Source organism: Pseudophryne corroboree, chromosome 1, assembly GCF_028390025.1.
Source record: "Pseudophryne corroboree isolate aPseCor3 chromosome 1, aPseCor3.hap2, whole genome shotgun sequence".
Taxonomy (NCBI): domain Eukaryota; kingdom Metazoa; phylum Chordata; class Amphibia; order Anura; family Myobatrachidae; genus Pseudophryne; species Pseudophryne corroboree.
Window position 1 is genome coordinate 75,125,919 of NC_086444.1, and position 15,501 is coordinate 75,141,419.

Genomic DNA, 15,501 nt, shown 5'->3' on the forward strand with positions numbered 1-15,501 from the left:
GCCTCCTCCTCTCTTAAATCGCCCCGGTGTATTAGTGTGTGTAGTATAGGTGGGAGTAGGGTAGCGGTGAGGGGACGTTAGTGTGGGTAGTGTACTGTAGGTGGGAGTAGTTTGGATGTGAGTGTGGATTAGGGTGGGTAGCATAGGTTGTAGAACAGGTGTAAACATTAATAGCATGGATACAGTAGTAGTAGTAGTAGTAGTAGTAGTAGTGTAGGTGGGTTATGTTAGGTGTGAGGGTGCATTTGTGGGTTGTGGATCATAGGGTCGACCACACTAAGGTCGACAGTGTCTAGGTCAACCACTATTGGTCGACAGTAAGTAGGTCGACAGGGTTTCTAGGTCGACATGGTCTCTAGGGCGACATGAACAAGGTCGACATGACAAAAGGTCGACATGTGTTTTTTGTGTGTCGTTTTCTCCGTAGAGTGACCGGGAACCCCAATTAGTGCACCGTGTCCCCTCGCATGGGTTGCTTTGCTCGCCATGCTTCGGGCAAGGTGCCTCGGTCCGCTACCGCTGCACTCGGCACAAATTACTGTTCCCAATTGTAGTCCACGTGGATTGTAAAGTATGAAAAAGTTACACAAAGTGAAAAAAATTGTGAATAACTCATGTTGACCTCTCATGTCAACCTAGTACATGTCGACCTAGAGACCATGTCGACCTAGAAACCCTGTCGACCTACTTACTGTCGACCAATAGTGGTCGACCTAGACATTGTCGACCTAAGTGTGGCCGACCTAGAGACCGGATACCCATTTGTGTGGGTAGTTTAGCTTATTGGCCCGCCGCCATGATGTTTACCACTGCAGGGATGACCATCAAAAGGTCAAAACCATTCATGGTTCCCAGTCAATGGTTTCATGCCATTGATGTTAACCACCAATGGCAGCATGGATTGTTAACCCACCGATGGCATCATTAGAAGTCTTGGAGATAGTTAAGTGAGGTACCACAGACCAGAAGAGGTGCAGAGCAGAGATCCAGCACAAATATATTATATGAAATTGAAGATGTATGCAGGGGTGGGGCTTCTGAGGGCTTTCGTGGGTAATGGTGACTAATTTGAGTTAGAATCTGGAGGTCTTGCTATGGCATGTACAATGTACTGGCTACCAGCCGGACATGCACTTGTACTGAGCTTCCCCCCTTATTAAGTTATTTTATGAGTAATATATTATTGAGCAACTTGGCTTTTTCTTGTGTAACACTGTTTTTAGTTCTCATTTATATGTAATGGATATTGTGTCTCCACAGGCCCATTCTATTTGCCAGGCTGTATATAAACCTCTCAGTGTAGAGGCCGCTCAGACTGGGCTGCTGTTAGCTAAAGCATATGCGGCTCCTGGAAACTCTGAATATAGCGGTAAGTGACACACCGTTTATATATTCTATAGACAATGGGGGTCATTCCGAGTTGTTCGCTCTGTATTTTTTTCTCGCAACGGAGCGATTAGTCGCTAATGCGCATGCGCAATGGCCGCAGTGCGACTGCGCCAAGTAAATTTGCTATGCAGTTAGGTATTTTACTCACGGCATTACGAGGTTTTTTCTTCGTTCTGGTGATCGTAATGTGATTGACAGGAAGTGGGTGTTTCTGGGCGGAAACTGGCCGTTTTATGGGTGTGTGCGAAAAAACGCTACCGTTTCTGGGAAAAACGCGGGAGTGGCTGGAGAAACGGAGGAGTGTCTGGGCGAACGCTGGGTGTGTTTGTGACGTCAAACCAGGAACGACAAGCACTGAACTGATCGCAGATGCCGAGTAAGTGTGGAGCTACTCAGAAACTGCTAAGAAGTGTCTATTCGCAATTTTGCTAATCTTTCGTTCGCAGTTTTGATAAGCTAAGATTCACTCCCAGTAGGCGGCGGCTTAGCGTGTGCAAAGCTGCTAAAAGCAGCTTGCGAGCGAACAACTCGGAATGACCCCCAATGATAGAGATTCCACTTCTCTGTGACATCACTCATTACATTACTTATCATGTGATTTGTGACTGTGACATCAGATAATCCTTGTGGGCGGGTCCAGTTAACAAGTCGTGTGCATCAAACCATAACTGTGCTTGTCATAAAGCTTTTATATGTCATGAAACCTGGAGATAAGTTACCAACTCATAGATTGGATGACATCTTTCCTGGAGCCATGCTGCATAAAAGTCTGTGCCCTTTGTGGGACTTGAAACTATAAGCAATGAAAGAGTATATTGAAGAACATATAAAAATATACAAAAATGATGATTGGACCCTGGCCAAGGAACGCCTACACAATGGGGGTAACATACCTCCATTTCGTGGAATGGTCCCCGTCGACTCCATTGCCCAAAACAGCCGCAGCATGTCACTCCATACTTGCCAACTCTCCCTGATTGTGAGGGAGACTCCCTGAAATAGCAGCAGTCTCCCTGACTCCCTGAAGAGTCCAGCCATCTTCCTGACTGCACCTTATCCCCATTATGTAGCTGTTATATGCTTGGGGGGAAAAAAGAAATCAGAGATATACAGTAGTATAGGGTGGTTCAATAAATATGGTAACAAGACCTCTCATTGCATACATTTATTAAACTCATACATTCAGTATGGGTGTGGCGTGGCTGACCGGCAGTCAGGAGACCGGCGGTCAGCATACCGGCAGCGGAATCCCAGTGGGGGATGGGAAGCGAGTGCAGCAAGCGCATTGCGGGCTCGGTGGCGACCGTAGGTCGCCACGGGTTCTATTCCCACTCTATGGGTGTCGTGGACACCCACGAGTGAGAATAGTTCCTGTTGGTCGGCATTCCGACTGTCGGGTTAGTGTGGGGGCGGGATGTAGGTGGAGGTCACGTGACGTTAGCAGGCTTTCCGTGCGCTGTGGCTGTAAAAACCCACAGTGCACTTTCATACATCTGCCCCAATGATCCCTATGGCTACATATATTGAGGTTTCTTATGGAACCACTTGCTAAACACAATACAAGAGCAAGTCCTAAGACGTATCGGTGTGTTTTCATCAACAAGTAGATCTTACTAGCTGCTTTGGGGCTCATTTACATTTGGATGTAAGTCACTGTTAGGACACGCCTCTCAGATGTAGCGGTACACGTCCAAACTTATAGGTTTTACTTTCACAGTCTCCCTGATATGCTTTCCAAAAGTGCGAATTGTGCTGCGGCTTTGGGGGACTGCCTGTGAAAATGATGGATGAGTTCTTAACATGCGGCGAACGGGTCCGCGGATTCGTGGCACATCCGCCATCAGAGTAGTATGTAAACCTTCAGGTTTGTGTACCACTTGAATCAGGCTCGTTATCTGAGAATGCTACAGAATTAACTTTAATTTTCGTCCAGTATATCTAATATCATGGAGATACCTGTTGAAATACCCTTTTCTTTCTCAGTTTTTGTTTTCCCATCTGAAGTCCCATTTTCTCAATACTTTTTTTTTTAACAGGTGCGCATTTATCTAGACTCCTCCCTTGTGTATTATTCTCTGTTTTATGTTGTTGTCATTTTTTTTTAGCTCCCCTTTAGGAAAATTGGAAAGTTTACATGAATCCTATAAAATAAAAGACTAACGCTCCTCACCTCTATGGGGGAAATTAAACTGTGCCGCACACCGGCGGCCACTAGATGGCGCCAGACAGAGCAATTAAAGTGTCTCTCCGTTCGCGCACACACAGCCGGCGGGGCTGACATTACTGTTATGTTGTTTAGTCATTTTGACGTACTGGTAACTGGTAAAGTGATAAAAGACAGAAATGAAGGTTGGTTTCTCAGAATGCGGCGCTGCACCATTAGACATCAGGTGCTACAGTAAGTCATCAGCACTCTAGACGGATACTAATCTAATGCTTATGGTCTTGTTGTTAGAAACTGCAGACAAGTACTTTACACAGAGTCTCAGTGCTTACCAAGTGGTGCTGGGCCCTGACCATCCGCAAACACTGAACGCTTGTATGGAATTTAGCAAATGGCTAATACAGATCGGGAACACACAGGTATGTGATGGGATTGTGTACGGATATTTTACTGTAATACTAGATAAACATGGCCAGTTCTAGACTATGTGGAGCTGCTGCCAAAAATTTCCTTGGGTACTCCATGTCCATGGTTTTGATCAGGTGAGCTTCAGTATCCAGTCACTATCCTGTCTGCTGCGCTCACATGACTGTGTCCTCCTATCCTCTGCAAAAGCCCCCTGTTTAAACCTGCACCTGACACAAGCACACTTGTGGAACAACAAGGAACTTCCTCCTATGTGTACTCACTCTCCGGTGTGTGCCTCCTGTCTCTGATCTGCTGCCTTAACCTGCGTCTCTGCTCCTGGTATCTGTACAAGCTGCTTCCACCCTGTTACCATAAAGGGTTTGTTATTGCCACTCTACAGCTCACCTCTATTTCCAGGGACCCAGTCTACATATCTCAAAGCCAGTGTTCAGCGCTGCTGTAATCCTCTGGTTCCAGTACGGTTCAGCTTGTGTTCAGTTTGCTGCCTACAGTTTGATCCAGCTTGCTACATTTCTCCGGTTCCAGTCCGGTCTAGCCTGCTACATAACTCCGGTTCCAGTCTGGTTTCACCTGCTGTCATCCTTTGCTTCCAGTTTGGTTCTACCAACTGTATTACTCCAGTTCCAGTCCAGTCTAGCCTGCTATGCTCCTCTGGTTCAAGTCCAGATCCAGCCTGCTCCAGTCTACTACCTTTATTCCAGTTCCAGCCTGGTTCTACCTGAGCTATTACTACGGTATCCCAAATTTCACAGATATATTGACTGTTACAGTGCTTTAGAGTGCCAAGTCTCCAGTATGATTTTAAGGAAGTCTTCTGTATTTCATCTCATCTGCTCTTTGCAGGTTTAAGTGGACAGTCTTTGGTTGTCCACACTTCAGTTTGTACTACTGCTCAGTGTGTTATACATCACCTACTCTGCACCACAGCTACAAGTCTATCTCTGGGACTCCCTGCGGTGTACCCTCAGTGTGACCATCGATGATGGTTGTGTTCTCAGGGTCCTCTCTGGGAGAGCTGGGGTTTGTGCTGAGTCTCCACTGTGGTGGTTAATGCTGGGTATTGTGGACTGAGTACTGAATCTATGTCCTTCTCTGAGGATTTAGGCTCCAGGCACCCAGCTCTGGTATTCAGGTTACATAAGTGGATTCCAGGCAGGCTATTGATTACTTGTTCATTCCCCGTTCTTATTCCCTGAGTTCTCAAGTACTGGTACCAGCCCCATTGTAAAGTGAACTCAGGCCTGGGGTTCAGTTCCTCTCAATTGGTTCCAGGGGTAGGCAGGGGGAGTCCAGTAGTAGTAGTTGGTGACCTCTTGATGACTACTCAAAAAATGACTGTTGGCCTAGTCCTTTGTGGGGCACTCTTTTATACAATATGATCATCTGATAATTTAAAACATAGCTTTTAATATGAATTCATCATCAAAAATAATGGCGTATAAAGACTTTTATAGAGAAATATATGGCTAGTTCTAGTAATATATTACTTATTTCTCTTTGGGTATTCAGCATTTTTATCTTTGGGGCACCTCCAGCTACATATTTATGGGAAGGCAACTCGCCTGGTAATAAATCAAGATATGCTGGTTTTCTGAATTAAACTTTTCTATTAATGTTTGGTGCATGATACCAATTTGTCTGTTTGACCTCTTGATGACGCAAGGTTACTTCCCCAGAGTAGAGTTATTCCAAACACTCCCCCCTGATTCCAGTATCACTTGTCAATTCCTGACTCAGATTTGATCATTAAACCAGCGGCACCTTTCAGTTCTTCCAGTTGCCAACTCTAGACTGTCTCACTGTCAAACACATACTGTATATACACACACACTTATATAAATGCATACTGACACACATAGTCACATGCATATATAGTGTGTGTATATATATATATATATATATATATATATATATATACATACACAACAACAAAAAGAGGCGGCACTACCAGTATCGTGAACGATGAATAACCTTTAGTATATCGACGTTTCTGGGGGGTCTCACCCCGTCATCAGTATGTATGTATATATATATTGTGTGTGTGTGTGTGTGTGTGTGTGTATACAGTCATACACAGTAACATACAGCTGAGTCCACCCTAAACCACCTGTGAAGCAGTCGCACGAGCGGCCGCATCGCAATTGCGATTAGCCACGGCGACCCATTCATGGGAGCATACACACTCATGCAATCATATGGCATGCAGGAAAATGCACGGTGCATCTGCACGACCGCAGGCATGCTACTCATGGCAAGCAAGTCACATTTGCCAATTCTAGAGGTAAAGAGGAGCATTGACTCATCTGTACATACATATATACTGCCACACACATACATACACCCACACACATATAATAAGAATTTACTTACCGATAATTCTATTTCTCATAGTCCGTAGTGGATGCTGGGGACTCCGAAAGGACCATGGGGAATAGCGGCTCCGCAGGAGACTGGGCACAAAAGTAAAAGCTTTAGGACTAGCTGGTGTGCACTGGCTCCTCCCCCTATGACCCTCCTCCAAGCCTCAGTTAGGATACTGTGCCCGGACGAGCGTACACAATAAGGAAGGATTTTGAATCCCGGGAAGACTCATACCAGCCACACCAATCACACCGTACAACCTGTGATCTGAACCCAGTTAACAGCATGATAACAGAGGAGCCTCTGAAAAGATGGCTCACAACAATAATAACCCGATTTTTGTAACTATGTACAAGTATTGCAGACAATCCGCACTTGGGATGGGCGCCCAGCATCCACTACGGACTATGAGAAATAGAATTATCGGTAAGTAAATTCTTATTATCTCTGACGTCCTAGTGGATGCTGGGGACTCCGAAAGGACCATGGGGATTATACCAAAGCTCCCAAACGGGCGGGAGAGTGCGGATGACTCTGCAGCACCGAATGAGAGAACTCCAGGTCCTCCTCAGCCAGGGTATCAAATTTGTAGAATTTAGCAAACGTGTTTGCCCCTGACCAAGTAGCTGCTCGGCAAAGTTGTAAAGCCGAGACCCCTCGGGCAGCCGTCCAAGATGAGCCCACTTTCCGTGTGGAATGGGCTTTTACAGATTTTGGCTGTGGCAGGCCTGCCACAGAATGTGCAAGCTGAATTGTACTACAAATCCAACGAGCAATAGTCTGCTTAGAAGCAGGAGCACCCAGCTTGTTGGGTGCATACAGGATAAACAGCGAGTCAGATTTTCTGACTCCAGCCGTCCTGGAAACATATATTTTCAGGGCCCTGACAACGTCTAGCAACTTGGAGTCCTCCAAGTCCCTAGTAGCCGCAGGCACCACAATAGGTTGGTTCAGGTGAAACGCTGAAACCACCTTAGGGAGAAACTGAGGACGAGTCCTCAATTCCGCCCTGTCCGAATGGAAAATCAGATAAGGGCTTTTACAGGATAAAGCCGCCAATTCTGACACGCGCCTGGCCCAGGCCAGGGCCAACAGCATGACCACTTTCCATGTGAGATATTTTAACTCCACAGATTTAAGTGGTTCAAACCAATGTGACTTTTTGGAACCCAAAAACTACATTGAGATCCCAAGGTGCCACTGGAGGCACAAAAGGAGGCTGTATATGCAGTACCCCTTTTACAACGTCTGAACTTCAGGGACTGAAGCTAGTTCTTTTTGGAAGAAAATTTACAGGGCCGAAATTTGAACCTTAATGGACCCCAATTTCAGGCCCATAGACACTCCTGTTTGCAGGAAATGTAGGAATCGACCCAGTTGAATTTCCTCCGTCGGGCCTTACTGGCCTCGCACCACGCAACATATTTTCGCCAAATGCGGTGATAATGTTTTGCGGTTACATCCTTCCTGGCTTTGATCAGGATAGGGATGACCTCATCCGGAATGCCTTTTTTCCTTCAGGATCCGGCGTTCAACCGCCATGCCGTCAAACGCAGTCGCGGTAAGTCTTGGAACAGACAGGGTCCTTGCTGAAGCAGGTCCCTTCTTAGAGGTAGAGGCCACGGATCCTCCGTGAGCATCTTTTGAAGTTCCGGTTACCAAGTCCTTCTTGGCCAATCCGGAGCCACGAATATAGTGCTTACTCCTCTCCATCTTATCAATCTCAGTACCTTGGGTATGAGAGGCAGATGAGGGAACACATACACTGACTGGTACACCCACGGTGTTACCAGAGCGTCTACAGCTATTGCCTGAGGGTCCCTTGACCTGGCGCAATACCTGTCGAGTTTTTCCCAACGGTTTATAATCATGTGGAAGACTTCTGGGTGAAGTCCCCACTCTCCCGGGTGGAGGTCGTGTCTGCTGAGGAAGTCTGCTTCCCAGTTGTCCACTCCCGGAATTACTGACAGTGCTATCACATGATTTTCCGCCCAGCGAAGAATCCTTGCAGCTTCTGCCATTGCCCTCCTGCTTCTTGTGCCACCCTGTCTGTTTACGTGGGTGACTGCCGTGATGTTGTCCGACTGGATCAACACCGGCTGACCTTGAAGCAGAGGTCTTGCTAAGCTTAGAGCATTGTAAATGGCCCTTAGCTTCAGGATATTTATGTGAAGTGATGTCTCCAGGCTTGACCGTAAGCCCTGGAAATTCCTTCCCTGTGTGACTGCTCCCCAGCCTCGCAGGCTGGCATCCGTGGTCACCAGGACCCAGTCCTGAATGCCGAATCTGCGGCCCTCTAGAAGATGAGCACTCTGCAACCACCACAGGAGGGACACCCTTGTTCTTGGTGACAGGGTTATCCGCTGATGCATCTGAAGATGCGACCCGGACCATTTGTCCAGCAGGTCCCACTGGAAAGTTCTTGCGTGGAATCTACCAAATGGGATTGCTTCGTAGGAAGCCACCATTTTACCCAGAACCCTTGTGCATTGATGCACTGAGACTTGGCTCGGTTTTAGGAGGTTCCTGACTAGCTCGGATAACTCCCTGGCTTTCTCCTCCGGGAGAAACACCTTTTTCTGGACTGTGTCCAGGATCATCCCTAGGAACAGAAGACGAGTCGTCGGAACCAGCTGCGATTTTGGAATATTGAGAATCCAATCGTGCTGCCGCAACACTACCTGAGATAGTGCTACACCGACCTCCAACTGTTCCCTGGATCTTACCCTTATCAGGGAATCGTCCAAGTAAGGGATAACTAAAATTCCCTTCCTTCGAAGGAATATCATCATTTCGGCCATTACCTTGGTAAAGACCCGGGGTGCCGTGGACCATCCATACGGCAGCGTCTGAACTGATAGTGACAGTTCTGTACCATAAACCTGAGGTACCCTTGGTGAGAAGGGTAAATTTGGACATGAAGGTAAGCATCCTTGATGTCCCGAGACATCATGTAGTCCCCTTCTTCCAGGTTCGCAATCACTGCTCTGAGTGACTCAATCTTGAATTTGAACCTCTGTATGTAAGTGTTCAAAGATTTTAGATTTAGAATCGGTCTGACCGAGCCGTCCGGCTTCGGTACCACAACAGTGTGGAATAATACCCCGTTCCCTGTTGCAGGAGGGGTACCTTGATTATCACCTGCTGGGAATACAGCTTGTGAATGGCTTCCAAAACTGTCTCCCTGTCAGAAGGAGACATCGGTAAAGCCGACTTTAGGAAACGGCGAGGGGGAGACGTCTCAAATTCCAATTTGTACCCCTGAGATATCACCTGAAGGATCCAGGGGTCTACTTGCGAGTGAGCCCACTGCGCGCTGAAATTCATTGAGACGGGCCCCCCACCGTGCCTGATTCTGCTTGTAAAGCCCCAGCGTCATACTGAGGGCTTGGCAGAGGCGGGAGAGGGTTTCTGTTCCTGGGAACTGGCTGATTTCTGCAGCCTTTTTCCTCTCCCTCTGTCACGGGGCAGAAATGAGGAACCTTTTGCCCGCTTGTCCACGAAAAGACTGCGCCTGATAATACGGCGTCTTCTCATGTTGAGAGGCGACCTGGGGTACAAACGTGGATTTCCCAGCTGTTGCCGTGGCCACCAGGTCTGAAAGACCGACCCCAAATAACTCCTCCCCTTAATAAGGCAATACTTCCAAATGCCGTTTGAAATCCGCATCACCTGACCACTGTCGTGTCCATAACCCTCTACTGGTAGAAATGGACAACGCACTTAGACTTGATGCCAGTCGGCAAAAATTCCGCTGTGCATCACGCATATATAGAAATGCATCTTTTAAATGCTCTATAGGCAAAAATATACTGTCCCTATCTAGGGTATCAATATTTTCAGTCAGGGAATCCGACCACGCCAACCCAGCACTGCACATCCAGGCTGAGGCGATTGCTGGTCGCAGTATAACACCAGTATGTGTGTAAATACATTTTAGGATACCCTCCTGCTTTCTATCAGCAGGATCCTTAAGGGCGGCCATCTCAGGAGAGGGTAGAGCCCTTACAAGCGTGTGAGCGCTTTATCCACCCTAGGGGGTGTTTCCCAACGCACCCTAACCTCTGGCGGGAAAGGATATAATGCCAATAACATTTTAGAAATTATCAGTTGTTATCGGGGGAAACCCACGCATCATCACACACCTCATTTAATTTCTCAGATTCAGGAAAACTACAGGTAGTTTTTCCTCACCGAACATAATACCCCTTTTTGGTGGTACTCGTATTATCAGAAATGTGTAAAACATTTTTCATTGCCTCAATCATGTAACGTGTGGCCCCGCTGGAAGTCACATTTGTCTCTTCACCGTCGACACTGGAGTCAGTATCCGTGTCGGCGTCTATATCTGCCATCTGAGGTAACGGGCGCTTTAGAGCCCCTGACGGCCTATGAGACGTCTGGACAGGCACAAGCTGAGTAGCCGGCTGTCTCATGTCAACCACTGTCTTTTATACAGAGCTGACACTGTCACGTAATTCCTTCCAACAGTTTATCCACTCAGGTGTCGACCCCCTAGGGGGTGACATCAGTATTACAGGCAATCTGCTCCGTCTCCACATCATTTTTCTCCTCATACATGTCGACACAAACGTACCGACATACAGCACACACACAGGGAATGCTCTGATAGAGGACAGGACCCCACTAGCCCTTTGGGGAGACAGAGGGAGAGTTTGCCAGCACACACCAGAGCGCTATATATATATACAGGGATAACCTTATATAAGTGTTTTTCCCCTTATAGCTGCTGTATCTTTAATACTGCGCGTAATTAGTGCCCCCCTCTCTTTTTTAACCCTTTCTGTAGTGTAGTGACTGCAGGGGAGAGCCAGGGAGCTTCCCTCCAACGGAGCTGTGAGGGAAAATGGCGCCAGTGTGCTGAGGAGATAGGCTCCGCCCCCTTATCGGCGGCCTTATCTCCCGTTTTTCTATGTATTCTGGCAGGGGTTAAATGCATCCATATAGCCCAGGAGCTATATGTGATGTATTTTTTTTGCCATCTAAGGTATTTTTATTGCGTCTCAGGGCGCCCCCCCCCAGCGCCCTGCACCCTCAGTGACCGGAGTGTGAAGTGTGCTGAGAGCAATGGCGCACAGCTGCGGTGCTGTGCGCTACCTTATTGAAGACAGGACGTCTTCTGCCGCCGATTTTCCGGACCTCTTCTGCTCTTCTGGCTCTGTAAGGGGGACGGCGGCGCGGCTCTGGGACCCATCCATGGCTGGGCCTGTGATCGTCCCTCTGGAGCTAATGTCCAGTAGCCTAAGAAGCCCAATCCACTCTGCACGCAGGTGAGTTCGCTTCTTCTCCTCTTAGTCCCTCGATGCAGTGAGCCTGTTGCCAGCAGGACTCACTGAAAATAAAAAACCTAATTTAAACTTTTACTCTAAGCAGCTCAGGAGAGCCACCTAGATTGCACCCTTCTCGTTCGGGCACAAAAATCTAACTGAGGCTTGGAGGAGGGTCATAGGGGGAGGAGCCAGTGCACACCAGCTAGTCCTAAAGCTTTTACTTTTGTGCCCAGTCTCCTGCGGAGCCGCTATTCCCCATGGTCCTTTCGGAGTCCCCAGCATCCACTAGGACGTCAGAGAAATATATATATATATATATATATATATATACATACATACAGAAACAAAATATGGTGTCCCGTGCATCCCCCCTTTTTTACCTTACACTCTGGTACACAGGGGGTCATTCCGAGTTGATCATAGCTGTGCTAAAGTTAGGACAACTACGATCATCTTCCCTGACATGCGGAGGGATGCCCAGCACAGGGCTAGTCCGCCCCGCATGTCAGTGCCGGCCCCCCCACCACAGAAGTGCAAAGGCATCGCACAGCGGCGATGCCTTTGCACTTCCAGAGTAGCTCCCGACCAGCGCAGCTTTAGCGTGCTGGCCGGGAGCTACTCGTTGCTCCCCGGCCCGCAGCGGCTGCGTGTGACGGTCCGGCCCAACGGTACGGCCACGCCTGCGTTGACCGGACCGCACCCCCTAAACGGCGGCTTAATGCTGCCGTCCTGCCCCCTCCCGCCCAGCGACCGCCTCTGTCTCAGAGGCGATCGCTAGGCAACGACGGCTGCCATGCACCGGCATGCAGCTGCTCCACCCCTCCTCTCTTCCATGCTACTGGCACTGACTGCACAGTACCGTATAGAACCCACCCTCTCCTTGGACTCCACCCCCCTCCCTGTTCTTTTCAATTTTGATAGCTCGTGGTAATGATAGGTAAAGATGCTATATTAAAACTTAACTTTTATTATGAAACATTTAAGATATCAAGACGATATCATTACCATACCATATGACATTTGAAGCGTGCCCCAGAGAGACCAAACAGTCTTCTTGCCCTTGTGCAAAACCCCACGAAATATCGTTTTTTCCCCTGAACTATTTTCTGGGAGCACCACCAACCAAGCTCTACTACATAATACCTGCAGGCCAGGGTGAAATCAGTAGCTTTATGTTGGTATTACACTATCATCTTTTTCATATTGAATGTAACAATTTTGCACGCAGATTCCAAACCCCAAACCCAATTTTGATAGCTCGCAGTGCACTCCTGCTGTAAGTGAAGATTGGGGGGGTCCTCTGAAAGAGGGGGGGCTGGGTCACTTGCCCACTGTGCACCCCCTCTTATTCCTGCTCATGCCACTGAGTTCTATAGCTCCTTCATAGTGATAGTTAGTAACATAGTAACATAGTATCTAAGGTTGAAAAAAGACAATTGTCCATCGGGTTCAACCTATTTGTGGTCTCCTATGCACGATTATTTTGTATAAAATTTTGACTGAAGTTGCTAACTGCCGTTCCGATTAACCCCTCTTTTTTTATAATAACCATAGTGCGTGACTATGCCCCGTAACCCTGGTTATCCTTATCCATTAGGAATTTATCTAACCCATTCTTAAAGGTGTTGACTGAGTCGGCCATTACAACTCCCTCAGGCAGGGAATTCCAAACACGTATCGTCCTTACCGTAAAAAAGCCTTTACGCTGTATTGTGCGGAATCTCCTCTAACCTGAGCAAGTGTCCACGAGTTCTCTGTGTTGATCTAACCAAAAACAGGTCCTTTGCAAGATCTGTATATTGTCCCCTTATATATTTGTAAATGTTGATCATGTCCCCTCTTAATCTCCTCTTTTCCAGTGTAAACATGCCTAGTCTTGCAAGCCTTTCCTCGTATTCCAGCGTCTCCATACCCTTAATTAGTTTGGTCGCCCGCCTTTGAACCTTTTCTAGCTCCAGGATATCCTTTTTGTAGTAAGGTGCCCAGAATTGTACACAGTATTCAAGGTGTGGCCTCACAAGTGATTTATATAACGGGAGTATAATACTCTCGTCCCTAGCATCAATTCCCCGTTTTATGCATGCTAATATCTTATTAGCCTTCTTTGCTGCAGTCCTATTTTGGGTACTACTGCTTAGTTTGCTATCTATGAGGACACCTAAGTCCTTTTCCAGTACAGAATCCCCTAATTTTACCCCATTTAGTAGATAGGTGTTATTTTTGTTCTTGTTACCACAGTGCATTACCTTACACTTGTCTGTATTGAAGCGCATTCTCTATTTCGCTGCCCAAGCTTCTAATTTAACTAAGTCATTCTGAAGCGACTCAGCATCCCCCTCCGCATTTATAACTTTACACAATTTGGTATCATCTGCAAAAATTTACACCATGCTCTCTATACCTTCTGTTAGGTCGCTAATGAAAATATTGAACAATAGCGGTCCTAATACTGAGCCTTGCGGCACACCACTTAGCACTTCAGTCCAAGTTGAAAAAGATCCATTAACCACAATGCGCTGCTCCCTATTATCTAACCAGTTTTTGACCCAAGTGCATATTGTGCTTCCTAGCCCTGATTCTTGTAGCTTGTAGATAAGTCTCATGTGTGGTACAGTATCGAACGCTTTGGCAAAATCTAAAAAGATTTACATCCACCTCTTTACCCTGATCTAGGTTTGCGCTTACCGTTTCATAAAAGCCAAGTAAGTTGGTTTGACAGGATCTGTCCTTCATAAATCCATGTTGATTCCTTTTAATGACCTTATTGACTTCAAGGAACTTCTGAATACTATCTCTTAGAATACCTTCCAATACTTTCCCCACTAAAGATGTAAGACTAACTGGTCTATAATTACCTGGTTCAGCTTTCCTTTCCTTTTTGAATATAGGCACTACTTCCGCTATACGCCAGTCTTTGGGAACCATACCTGATATTACTGAATCCTTAAAGATCAAAAGTAGTGGTTTTGCAAGTTCAGAATGAAGCTCCATTAGAACCCTTGGGTGAATACCATCGGGACCTGGTGACTTATTAATCTTTAAATGTTTTAATCGGTCACAGACTACTTCCTCGCTTAAATAAGTACCTATCAGTGGGATATTCTCATTATTGAGATTATATGTTAGTCCCTGAATTGGGTCCTCTCTAGTAAATACTGTTGAAAAAAACTCATTTAGTGTGTCCGCTATGTCATTATCATTTTTGCTTAAGACTCCCAACTTGTCTTTTAAAGGGCCTATACTCTCCTTCTTTAATCTCTTGCTATTAATGTATTTAAAGAATTTTTTGGGATTCGCTTTGCTTTCCTTTGCTACTAGTTTTTCAGTTTCTACTTTAGCCGCTCTTATTTCCTTTTTGCATATTTTGTTACATTCCTTATAGTGCTGAAATGACTCTGCTTCCCCGTCAGATTTGTATTTTTTAAATGCTCTCCTTTTCTTGCCCATAAGTTCCTTAATCTTTTTGTTAAGCCACTTCGGTTTATGATTTTTATTCTTTTTTTTGCTGCTCATAGGAATAAATTTGAGTGTATTTTTAGCTAGCAGGAATTTTAGTACCTCCCATTTCTCTGACGTCCTAGTGGATGCTGGGAACTCCGTAAGGACCATGGGGAATAGCGGCTCCGCAGGAGACTGGGCACAACTAAAGAAAGCTTTAGGTCACCTGGTGTGCACTGGCTCCTCCCACTATGACCCTCCTCCAAGCCTCAGTTAGATTTTGTGCCCGGCCGAAGTTGGATGCACACTAGGGGCTCTCCTGAGCTTCTAGAAAGAAAGTATAGAATTAGGTTTTTTATTTTCAGTGAGACCTGCTGGCAACAGGCTCACTGCAGCGAGGGACTAAGGGGAGAAGAAGCGAACCTGCCT

The 15,501-nt window shown here is 46.6% G+C and overlaps 1 protein-coding gene across 1 annotated transcript in view; it reads left to right on the forward strand.

Annotated features, from left to right (window-relative positions):
* TTC23L (tetratricopeptide repeat domain 23 like) overlaps window positions 1–15,501 on the forward strand; it is a 126,760-nt gene that overhangs the window by 97,399 nt on the left and 13,860 nt on the right. The window contains exons 8-9 of the mRNA XM_063925444.1: window positions 1,261–1,369; window positions 3,845–3,972. Of these exons, the coding sequence (XP_063781514.1) occupies window positions 1,261–1,369; window positions 3,845–3,972 (237 nt within the window). The remainder of the gene's footprint in view (window positions 1–1,260; window positions 1,370–3,844; window positions 3,973–15,501) is intronic.